Source organism: Glossina fuscipes, unplaced genomic scaffold (assembly GCF_014805625.2).
Source record: "Glossina fuscipes isolate IAEA_lab_2018 unplaced genomic scaffold, Yale_Gfus_2 121, whole genome shotgun sequence".
Classification (NCBI taxonomy): domain Eukaryota; kingdom Metazoa; phylum Arthropoda; class Insecta; order Diptera; family Glossinidae; genus Glossina; species Glossina fuscipes.
The window spans coordinates 7,055,768-7,067,061 of NW_023998464.1; the positions used below are offsets into that span (position 1 = coordinate 7,055,768).

The following is an 11,294-nucleotide window of genomic DNA, read 5'->3' on the forward strand; positions in this document are numbered from 1 at the left end:
TTGTATTCTCGACGCTTATAATTACTATTATATCGTATTCCAATAAAATAAAATTCTTAGAAAAACAAATAACTACTGTTCAGCTATATCTAGGACAACCATCTCTGCGAGAAATGTTAAATTACAAATTTGATAATTTCATTATACACCGTGGAATCGAATTAATATTGTGTTGACTTATTTGCTACCTGTATTTGTTTTGTTTATACGTTAAATAAACGGCTTCTGTTGGGGTATTACATTAGTATAATGTCTATGAACCCAAGCATATCAACATTGTACCATAAGGTGGTACTCACACGCCCAGCTATTTATTTACCTATCTATTACTATTACAGAAAATTGATATCTTGAATTCATATCATTATTTTTCGTCGCTTTTTAATCATTATACCCCAAAGCATTGTAAAACTTAATTATTGGCAACACTAGCATCAGCTTCGATTAGGTTACTTTGTAAGTTACATTCGCAATAATTTGGGTAAGTTTAAAAAACGGAAAAATAATAGATTAACATTGTTAAACAAACTAATCGAGGGTAGACGGTATTATATATACGTGTATATATAAATTTGTTGCTATATATTACGAATATTACGCGTGCTTGAGCGCAAGAATTTTTCATGGGTAAAGCTATTTGGCACAGCCGTTTGTGGGTTTCTATTCTCGAGGTATGATTTAATTTTTTTTTTCCTTTTTTGCTTTAGCTTACAGAGTTAGCTTTCTCCACTAGGAAAAATAATGCTACATTAAAGTCATCTTGACCTATTTTGCGCTGAAAAAAGAATATAGAAAAATAACTTTTTTGTTGTCATTTTTTCAGAAACGATAGCGAAACCCATGTCTCCGTCTCGTTTTCGGAAGAACTTGTTTTGTGTTCGATAAAGGTGTTAGATTTCTGGAAACAAATGTAAGGAATATATATATAATTTAGTAGCCAGATACTTATTATGAAGTTCATTAAAAGATACTTAAAGCAAAACTTTGTGTGACTCCCTTTCGCGAGGAAGTGACCTGGGTATTCATACAAGTAAAGTTTTAAGGGAACATCGATGTGTTAATTATTTACAAGTCGTTTATATGATTACATGTATCTTAGTTATAAAGCGTCCGCAATAATCTGTCTTATCTTATAGCAGCGATAGTAAAGTTTACGCTCACATTTATGAAAGAAGGTTGAAGCAAAGTTATTTGTTTTTCACTTATATTGGAACTTAATATTGCGTCTTTAATGACCTGCTTTGCTCTATGGCATTTAAATTAAGATGGAAATTGTTCTACATCTTCTTTGAATATGGTGCTCGCAAGACTTCTTCCGAAAGCAACAGTATTTACCGTAGATGATTAGGTAACAAAAATTTGATAATTGATGTTGACAGTGTACACGTCAACCATTATATTAAGAAAGCTCGTCCTGAATAACCAATTTATTCTTTTAACAAGACTGACTGACACCCACTGAAATAAACTTTTGTGGTGAAAGCAAGTAATACTGAACAATCTTTTCGGTTTTTGGGAGAAGTGAAAATGTCAACTTAATTGAATCGATACATTTGTACATTTGATAGACTTGCCTGTGGAGAAGTAAATCCTCTTGATTTGTTACACACTTAACATGTTTAAGAAAGTGGTTAAGCAGGCGCTACATATATGTTTTATATCTCGATTTTATTCCTGATAAAAATTTGTACGCATTTACATCTGATGGTTCCTTCGCCGAATGCGGATTTTCTATTGAAAGCGAGTGTATATAGATGTTATTTTGTCTTTATTTGGGTAGACCTCATATCACTGCATTCTAAAAGCATCTTGAGAACGTCCTTGCACGTTTTAAAAGCATTTGTTGTACCCTCTGACAATAGTTACGTTTCGTTTTTGATCTGAAGTTTGCCCTGATTTTGGATTATAGTTGGAAGAAATGGTATTGCTTTACAAAAACAATCCTAATATTATAAAATCTTAAAAAAGGCCATATGGTGTGAGCATATTCCACAACTGTTAGATCTGGATCAAAGCCTTTAAATCATTTATGACTTTAGGCGCTAAATTGGTAATTATTTGCTTTGTGCCAAGATCCACCAACTCAGGTAGGCGTAAAATTCCGCTATTACGGACGTTGAAGTGAACAGACGGTTTTTGCAGTTAATTCCAAGAATATGTATCAGCATTTAAGTTCCGATGTAATCAATCGCGCCAATATACGAATATTTTCAAGTCGACTTAAATATTCGCGAAACCCCTGAATACGTGTTTCCACTCTTTCAAATCATAATGGTAGAAAAAACACTTTATTTTAAAGGTAGATATCAACTAAATTTGCACAAAATATTTCACAACATTAAATAATTTTGTGTGAAACTGCAATTTTTCTTTAAAAGCAATACGGATTTTGGCGGAGGCTTTTAATAAACTCAACAATTGGCCGTAGATTTTGCAGAAGCTATTTTCAAAAAAGTCATAATGGCTCATATTGGACGTTCGGTTAAAAATGTGGAGGCGCCACGTCCTCTAAAAACCCAATCGCGCACTTCGTTGAATAATAACTTTATGTTGATTGAAGAATTAATGCAACTGATTGAAAATGTAGCCATGTCTCTTCAATCGGGAATTAACAACACTGAACCCATGGCTACGTTGGCTCAAAATTTACGTGTTCATGGTCCACAACTGGAGACTATGTCTAAAGACACCTTAGACCGTGCGTTTGTAGTTTTTCGCAATGCTTCGCAGGACGAACGTTTAAATATTATGACTCGTTTAAATTTATTAGAATTGATAGAATTGCGCGCCAAAGGTTGGGAAGACAATGGTATCAATTCGTATTATAAAACTAAACAGGCAACGAACGCAAATGAGGTATGTAAAAAATCATGTTAATATATTGCAGCACTTGAAATAAAGGCTTTATTAAAATGTAGCTGATCGATGGTGGCCAGCATCATATGGATGTAATGCAAGCAACGTTTTTGAGCACTTCCCCCACATTTAGCGGTGCTGGAAGTACTAATGCGACGGCGGTCGCTCTTGCCGCTGTAGGTTCTGCCACTCAGCAACAACTGCTTTTAGGGCCGGGAGAAGTTATACGTAATTCCGGAAAATTCCCAAAGCCAACGCGTATTCCTGGCAAAACCTATTGTAAAGACGAAGTTGTTATACGTAATGCTGATTCGGGCAAAGGTATGATTTGATATTAATTCCAATTTATGTACGTACATCCGTCCATCAATCACATTTGCGTATTCTTTATCGAAAACAAATAACAAATGTGGTTGCCTCCCGTTTTAAAACTGGGTTGGTTGATATATATTTTTCAATAATGAAACGTTCTGTTATATATATATATATATATCTATTATATATCTTTCTTTGAATGCCCTCCTTACCATTTGTATTAAGTTATGGGCATTAAAGGTCGTCGCGTCCATATGATAGAGGAACTCAGTGAAACTGTAATTTCTTTTCAAAGAGGTAAACACACTCCACCTAACATTAAATTGCATTATTAAAAGGAATAAGCATTATCACATTCAACACATACATTTATACAAACAAGCAATCATCCGTTAAGTAATCGCATTCGTTTCATATTTTAATAATTACATCAAATTAATTGTGCATGTTATCTGTCGTAATTTTAAGAAAGTCGGAAGAATCGGCCAAATTAAAATTAACCGCATTTAAGAAAATCATTTTAAAAAGAAAATGCAATAACAATTTGTATGGTGCTAATCTTCATATCGGGTGCCAAGGAGAAGCGTTTTTTGTTTTTTAATTAATTCCATCTTTTCCTCATAATTGTATTTAACTACTCTATTATATATTTCAATTAAGTTGCGCACTAATATCCTTTCAATTCGTTTAAGTGAACCCGGGTGCAAAAGAACGCTTGGTACAAATAACAGGTCCTGCTGAAGATAAGATAAAGTACGTACATGTATTCAGAAAGTGGTTTTTGAGCTAAGCAGTGTCTCGTTCGTATCTCTTCAGTTATGCTAAGCAATTAATTGAGGATACAATACGTAGGAATGCCTCACCAGTACGTTTAGATCCGGTGATAGATAACAGCACCGTTGGTGGCGGAGGCGGTTCATGTTCTTCTTTGGCTTCTTCCAATTCGGACGAAATAGTGCAGCCGCGTACACCTGTTGCTAATTCCTTATCCAATCGTTTGAGCTTCAATTCGGCTCAAAACTTCATGACTGCATCAGCGGCAGCACAACAGATGGCTCAGCAGCATCTCATGTCGAACGCCTCAGGCCCGATAAACAATGCAGTTGCAGTTGCTGCTGGTAAATTGATGCGCCCCAATATGCAAATGTTGTTGCATTCATATTCCACAAATGATGCTTCTTTAGGTGAATACAAATTTACATGTAATGTTGGTCAGCATGTAATCAAAATCACTGGAGATTGCTGTGATCTTGTGAGGGTACGTAGGCGATCAATAATGTAAAAGTACAGCCTTCTCACATATTTACACATTTGTACAAATTTCAAAATTTAAAGATTGCAAAACTGGTCCTGGACGATTATTTTAGCAGTGCTGAATTTTTAGCCTCTTTAGAAGCGGGTGCTGCTTTTGATGGTTCTTTGGTAAGCCCAATAACAACACCGTCCGCCACAATGACGGCCGCACCTCAATTTGCCGTAAGCACTCCTTTGCAAAATATGGCATCACCTTTAAATGCCGACAGCGGCATTGGTCTTAATTTGATGACCCCTACAATAGCTAATAACAATAGCAATAGCAATGCAGAAGGCGACGATGATGTATTTATAGAGGGAAATAATTTGAGTAAGTAAAATATAAGGTGGGCAATCTATCAGTACTTTTTTTTTAGTCGGCAGTATTTGTTTCAAAGCGAGCCTGTGGATCGTCAAGTTGAAAGACTTTCTATTTTCCATAATCCTATCATTACCGCACTAGGACAGTAGAAGTTCTTATTACAACCTCTTACGTACAAGATCCCGAACGACTCCACTGTTTATATCAAAAATTTGAATTCCCTTAACGCCTACTTACTTATTACACTTTTCATATAATCAATATTCCCATGATTTCTTACTCCCCGCTACAATTCACATAAATTTGATCAAAAACTTTGAACAAAAACGTTTTTCTAATCTGCCAAAATAAACTATTAAGCAAGTGCATTACAGAATCCTATGTAAAAGCATCACGGTACTAAAAATTATAACCTTCTCCTCAAAAAAATTGCTTATGAAAAAATCTCCTCAGCGCTGACTTAGCTTCCGAGGATGTCACTAGAATGTCAATCAGAAAAATCCTTTATAAGATTGAGAGACACAGCGTTCATGCCCTCGATGAAGGAAGTTTATCCGGTCGTACAACGAATTATGAGTATCTAAATGATATATATGATATATGTGTGCGCATGTTCTAGCGCAATCTATACCAATTCCAATCGTGTTTTTATCGAAACGGTTTCAGCAATTCAAATTTAATGAAAAAATGAGCGTTTCCGTTATGCACTCCTTTAAAAATAAGCTAAAGGTTGGGATACAAAAGAACAAAAAAAAATTAGACAGCATAGGTGGGATTTTGCGCATCGGTATCTATCTGAGTTGATGCAAGAATATTTATAGTGTGTTTGACTTTTTAAGTTAATTTCGATTAAAAAGGTTAGGAGAAATTTTGATTTGCGTATACAGATCTGTAAGTATGCCCTGGTAGTTATTTAAATAGCATTTTACTAAATCAAACTTTTATTTCCGATATTTAAATTGGCTCAAAAGAAAGCATCAACAGATCACCCGCCGTAGATTAGCATGAGGATAGCATAACACTGGATATGTACAGTCGCTGCCTACATAATGTATAGTTTCAAAATGGGAAAAGTGAAATCTGTCTCTAATACTTTCAGCAAAATCTTCTTCTCAAAGCAACGGATTGTCACGCTCACGACGCAGTCATTTTTCACGTAAAGACTCAAGCACAGAAATAGCTGGCAGTCAGACCAATCGCCAAAAAACCGATACCGCAAGTGCCGAAAACACTAATAATACTGAACGTAGTATGGCTCAAAAAGTTGAATATGTTATATAAAATGATGAACTTCTATTTTCTTTCTCTTTTAAAGCACGCATTATCCATCATTACGAGCATTTATTGTATTATGCCAAGAGTCCACATTCGTGGGCTTTACCTGCTGATTGGCAATACATTTGTAAAACATTTCCGGCTATCGTGCGTAACAAGGTAATGACATCACAAGTTTTAACCATCACTACTACCAACACGTCCTCAACCACACATACCAATATCACTACAAATGCTTCTCCGTTAGCGCAGAGTGTTGATGCTTGTTATAACGTTGCATCATCCTCACCTTCACAATCAAGAACAAGCACTTTCGCTCCCGCTATAACTACATTATCTAGCGTAGCTAAGTGTTCTCCACTTGTAACAACTAAAACTGTTGCTGATAGTTATATTATTACTAATGACATTAATACACTTCCTGCTTTTAGCACCAGTGCTACTAATAATCATGTAAATAATCAACATAATCATAATTGTGTCCAAGTTACTAATTACACTAACAAAATTAATAACGATCCGATGATAAATAATAAGGAGCACCATCACAATGTAAGAAGAGGTATTAATGAATATAATCAAACGAAAGTGCTGCCGCCCATAAATTTACAATTTGGTCCTTCCACATTGCGTCGCAAAGGCTTCTTCAATCGTCATACAATTAGCATCGACGAAGAGGGCTATGCGCCAGCTGCAACGTGCGATGTAACTGAAACAGATGATTTGCTAACCATGATGGTAAATAGTAATGAACCATGTGGTGTTTTTAGTCCTGTTAGGAATCGATGATTTACTACGGTCACTGCTCTTGGCGATGGCTTGCTACAAGAAGAGCAAAATGTCCGTCAACAATTATTGCATAAACAAATTAAAATTATATCGGACATAATGATAGAGAGTAGCAAGCCTACTATAAATAAATCAAGCGATGCGACTAATCAAAAGCTTATTCAAAAAGAAAATATTGAAGAGGACGACGATATTATTGAAATCATAACGTTATGTCCCGGTAGTCATTCAAAAGAGAATATTATTTCAAAAAATTGTCTTATCAAATGTGATCAAGGACTGTGTCCAAATTCTGGCAATGATTAAATAAAAAAAATACGATCCGCTTTGAAAATCCTCTTCTAAAGACACAAATCATTTCGAAGCAACACTTCCATATTTTTTTTTGTTTTTGATATTATAAAAAAAAATTTGAATCTCTCGAGGATTTAAAATCGAAGTAATTCTAATGTTTAGAATCGTTTACCAAAAGAAAAAACAAAAGATCTGTGTTTTGGCTGTGAAACAGATTATTTATGTATGTAAATATATATACATGTATATATATGCATATATATAAAAAAAAAAGAAGTAATTGAATAATCATTTTGTTCCTCTCAATTGGTTAGTCTTAAGTGTTTTTACATTTCTTATTTGTCAGTATTTTTGAATTCTGTTAGTTGAACTAATCTCTTGACATTGTAATCAAATATATATATTTGTTTTTTACCACCGACTGAAAATAAAATGAATTCTTTGTTATTAACTCTTGAAATGTCCCCAAAGTAATTTTTCAATTATCTCATGTGGTGTTTGGTAATGTTTTTCATTCCATTAAGTGCATCATTAACTCATTTTTTTAACATTTCGTACATTACTTTAAGTTAACAAACTCATATGTTTCCATAAACATTGAATTACTAAAAACTAGCCGCGCTTGTATGAGTATGCTCCAGGTAAGATTATGATCTTAAGTCGCTTTGTACTGCTTTCATTTTGACTTAAGTTAATTTGTTTAAAAAAAATAATCTTTCGATTTTTTGATGTAGGACTTGCAAGATGAAAGTAACCGTTTTGATGGCGAAAAATATTTGGAATTGGTTAAATCGTCCAGTAAACGTAACATATCGGCACTTATAGATGAATCAACCAATGATGCTGAAAATCTAGAAAACGAATAGCAATCGTGACACCACTCAAACGAATGTTTGCTCTTTCCTTTCTTCAAAGATTTCATAAAGATAAATATGATTTAAACCATTATTTGCTTAAACCAAGTATTTATATACAGTGTATTCATAAAAAAAAAAGAAAACTAACGAACGAACCCAGTTATAGAAGATAAGGAGTTAATTTTTTTCTTCCGGGACTTCTATCTTTTAGATAACGAAAAAAATATGAAAGTAGTACATTTTATATATGTAAAACTGTATAAAAATTATTTGTATGCATTTTTATAAAAAAGAAGTAAAAAAAACTACAACTTAAGTCTCAGATACCAAAAATTTAATTAGCTGTTAGTTTATTGATTTGAAAAAGTATTTATTTTTAACACATTATTGGTTTCTATTTTACTCAATCTCTAGTCTATTATATGTTTCTTTTCATTTTATTCAACTCGAAGTGGAAAATATATTTACGACTAAATTTAAAATATAGTTACATGTATACTCATTCATGTACAGCCTATATAATGAATTAATCTAACGCATCCATACTTACTGGAAGTCGTTGAATAAAAAATTACTTCTAGAAATAAAAAGCAATTCAGTTTTTATTTTCAAAATTCTTTATGCAGGCCTTAGAATAGAAATTGCGCTGACATGTGCTTTATGAAAGTATTTTACTATTTAAGTATTTTATAACAGTCAGTACTTTGAATTCAACGTCGGTCGTAAAAATAATTTTAGACAGTTTTCCTTCAGAGTAGAACCTTGTTCTCTGCCTATTAAAAAAATATGGAATGAAATTATGCCTTTGTTTACACGCAGTGTTGGCTAACACCATTTCTTAATTTTCGGGGAACATATGTGTTTTTCAATGAAAGTATTGCTCTTTCGTTGGTATGAATTTTTTGGTGAAAATGATAAAGCAATGCGAAGCTAAACAACAAAGAACGCAAGCATTCAATTCGTGCTGTCGCAATTCTATGGTTTCTTCGAGTTTCTGATAAGAAGGCGAACTTTATTCTCCAATGAACTAAAATATTAAAATCAACTTTGTAACCGAAATTCAAACCGTTCAATACAAACATCGTTTTTGAATACTTAAGTGCTACCTCTACTCAATGGAGCCGCATATTTTGGGCTTGAATATCTGGTTACGTACGTTGTAACCGAAATGACTTAATAATGTCCGTTCCCTTCCTTTCTCCTTTTTTCTATGCCTTCTAGTCGCAATTAATAATGCACAATATATGTTTCTTATGTACATAATATATTTTTTTTATTTTTTATTGTATTTTTTGTTTCTAACGTTTTTTCTTCACCTCTTTCGCTATATCAACTGTAAACAGAATTGTAAGGCCGACATTAGTGCGGTCCAGGCATGCTATTTGCAGAATGTGCCCATCAAAAGGCAAATTACAGGAAGCTATTTTCACAAAATCTAAACATGGCAGTTAAGTCTCTCTATAGATTGAAATCACTTCTCAGTTCCTCATCATCGCTTTATCGTCAGATTTGCTTATAGATGTGCGAAAGCAAGCCGTTGGGGTGATCGTTTGCCAATAATTGGAGAACCTTTTTCTACAAAAGAGATGTCTCCGTATTCTACGGAAAGCAAAGAAAATACTCTCACTAATTCGTTAGACGATCGTTCAACGTCAATTTAGTTTTTTACATTCTATTAAGAGAAAAGTTTCAATTGGCCCAGGTTTTCAGTTTGGTAATTGACTTCATCCGAAAAATAATATAATAAAATAATTCAACATTTCAATACATGCTTATTCTTATTATTACAACGTAAGAATAAAATTGCATCTATTAAACTCCCGACTAACATAAAACGTTTTTGATGAGCTCGTACTTGTTCATCAAAAGATTTTTTAAAATTCATATTTACAGTGCAGGGAACGCATTGATATATAGCGGCCAAATGCTTTAAGGCACCATACGTGTTACCCGTTTTCTGCAACCACACAAAAGGTGATTCGTCTAGACTGACATAGACTTCGGTTCGACAGCGTTTTATGTCAGCTTCGACATTGCTTTGCTCATTTGCCAGCTGCTCCGGAGGTGTTTCAGTCAAATCAAAAAATAACTCTAAATCTGAAAGCAATATGTTTAGACAATTAAACAGTTCATGGAGCATCGATTTCTTTCGCATTACTTGATTTCTTCACATTTGTGTTTAAAGGCGTCTTTGGTCGAACTTCTCCAACTTGTATCGAACTATCAAAACCTTGGCTTTCACTAATTCTATTAAATTTCTCAGTTAGGATTTGCAAGCATTTGTTAAAATTGTTAACAGTTATTAAACGATGAAATCTTGGATCCAATAAAGCCGAAAACGTTAAATGGTCATCAGATAAAATACTGAAAAACTGAAAATTTGAAAACCATATTTAGAAACTTAGAACTTTTGCTTACAAATATTGAGGCTTGCTTTTGATAACAGATTTAATAGAAGCCATAAATTGATCATCATTTTCTGTTACAGTCAACTTATTATTCAATACTTTACATGTAATGGGTGATAACATACTGTTTAACGGTACCTCTTCTCCTTTTAATGTATCCAATGTTACTTAAAAGTATATATAACTGAATAGCAACGTTTTCTACTCTTCCAGCATAACATACAGCAAGGGTGCTCAAAGTGTCCACTATAGCCTTTGAAGAAGCTACTAGACCTTCTGCTTCTTCCAGCTATGAAACGGTTTCCGTAAAAGATTTCAATAATTCATAATAAGTGCAGGGGAAATTTTCGTTTGCTTGCGGTATATTAACATCCTAAAATGAAAACTTATAAATTGGTTATCTTAAATAATATTTCTATGGTCCTAATTTCGTCTCAGTGATTGTTAATGATAGACTAAACGTAATCAAAATTGTGGATATTGTGGCGGAATTTTCATATAATCCGTGCTCCTATGGTCGTAAATCGTGAAATACAAGATCAAATACCACAAAGTTTCATGTTTTAAGGTTTTAAATGTAAACATTTTACAGTATTACCGTCTGCACTTTGCAAAAAGTTAACGAATGTTGGTTTCGTACTTTTTGTTTTTTTTTTTTGGATATAGGTTCTTCTCATATTTTATTTGTGGACATTAACTCTTAGCGATCTTAGTGTATCGATGTTTCGCATATCATCTATTACTAAATTCACGATATGAAATTGAAACTGATAGGAATCTAACGTTTCACTACGATGGTATGAAACGGCAATAGTAACTTCATTGTCATTGTTTTCAAATTTTTTAATGGTGTGAAACTGAAAGGATGCAGCATTCTTTGCCCCT

General features: G+C 33.6%; 2 protein-coding genes across 6 annotated transcripts; one reads left to right on the forward strand and one right to left on the reverse strand.

Annotated features, from left to right (window-relative positions):
* Window positions 1-414: 414 nt before the first annotated feature.
* On the forward strand, window positions 415-8,243 carry LOC119640435 (eukaryotic translation initiation factor 4E-binding protein Mextli). 5 transcript variants are annotated; one of them, XM_038038487.1, is made up of 11 exons: window positions 415-481; window positions 2,379-2,856; window positions 2,919-3,177; window positions 3,397-3,468; window positions 3,864-3,924; window positions 3,988-4,289; window positions 4,356-4,429; window positions 4,507-4,795; window positions 5,886-6,035; window positions 6,102-6,220; window positions 7,879-8,243. In XM_038038487.1, the coding sequence occupies exons 2-11, from the start codon at window positions 2,461-2,463 to the stop codon at window positions 8,008-8,010; spliced, it is 1,854 nt and encodes a 617-aa protein (XP_037894415.1). In that variant the 5' UTR covers window positions 415-481; window positions 2,379-2,460; the 3' UTR covers window positions 8,011-8,243. The 5 variants fall into 5 exon arrangements, with proteins under 5 accessions (XP_037894415.1, XP_037894412.1, XP_037894417.1 ...); XM_038038484.1 differs by having other exon boundaries at window positions 3,988-4,429; window positions 7,879-8,241; XM_038038486.1 differs by lacking the exon at window positions 415-481 and adding an exon at window positions 2,197-2,299 and having other exon boundaries at window positions 3,988-4,429; window positions 7,879-8,241.
* A 1,511-nt stretch (window positions 8,244-9,754) lies between these two features.
* Window positions 9,755-10,836, reverse strand: LOC119640522. Its single transcript, XM_038038609.1, has 4 exons — window positions 10,633-10,836; window positions 10,420-10,577; window positions 10,160-10,365; window positions 9,755-10,098 (listed from the first exon to the last, which is right to left on the reverse strand). The coding sequence occupies exons 2-4, from the start codon at window positions 10,530-10,532 to the stop codon at window positions 9,755-9,757; spliced, it is 663 nt and encodes a 220-aa protein (XP_037894537.1). The 5' UTR covers window positions 10,533-10,577; window positions 10,633-10,836.
* Window positions 10,837-11,294: the final 458 nt, after the last annotated feature.

What these genes read in the sequence shown, in the direction of transcription:
- LOC119640435 (XM_038038484.1), top strand. Translation starts at nt 2,461, where the DNA reads ATGGCTCATATTGGACGTTCGGTTAAAAATGTGGAGGCGCCACGTCCT. An exon ending in CCTGCTGAAGATAAGATAAA is followed by an intron (nt 3,925 to 3,987) that starts GTACGTACATGT and finishes GTATCTCTTCAG; the next exon opens with TTATGCTAAGCAATTAATTG. An exon ending in CGGCTATCGTGCGTAACAAG is followed by an intron (nt 6,221 to 7,878) that starts GTAATGACATCA and finishes TTTTTGATGTAG; the next exon opens with GACTTGCAAGATGAAAGTAA.
- LOC119640522 (XM_038038609.1), bottom strand. Translation starts at nt 10,532, where the DNA reads ATGTTATCACCCATTACATGTAAAGTATTGAATAATAAGTTGACTGTA. An exon ending in AAAAGCAAGCCTCAATATTT is followed by an intron (nt 10,366 to 10,419) that starts GTAAGCAAAAGT and finishes TCAGTTTTTCAG; the next exon opens with TATTTTATCTGATGACCATT. An exon ending in CACAAATGTGAAGAAATCAA is followed by an intron (nt 10,099 to 10,159) that starts GTAATGCGAAAG and finishes TATTGCTTTCAG; the next exon opens with ATTTAGAGTTATTTTTTGAT.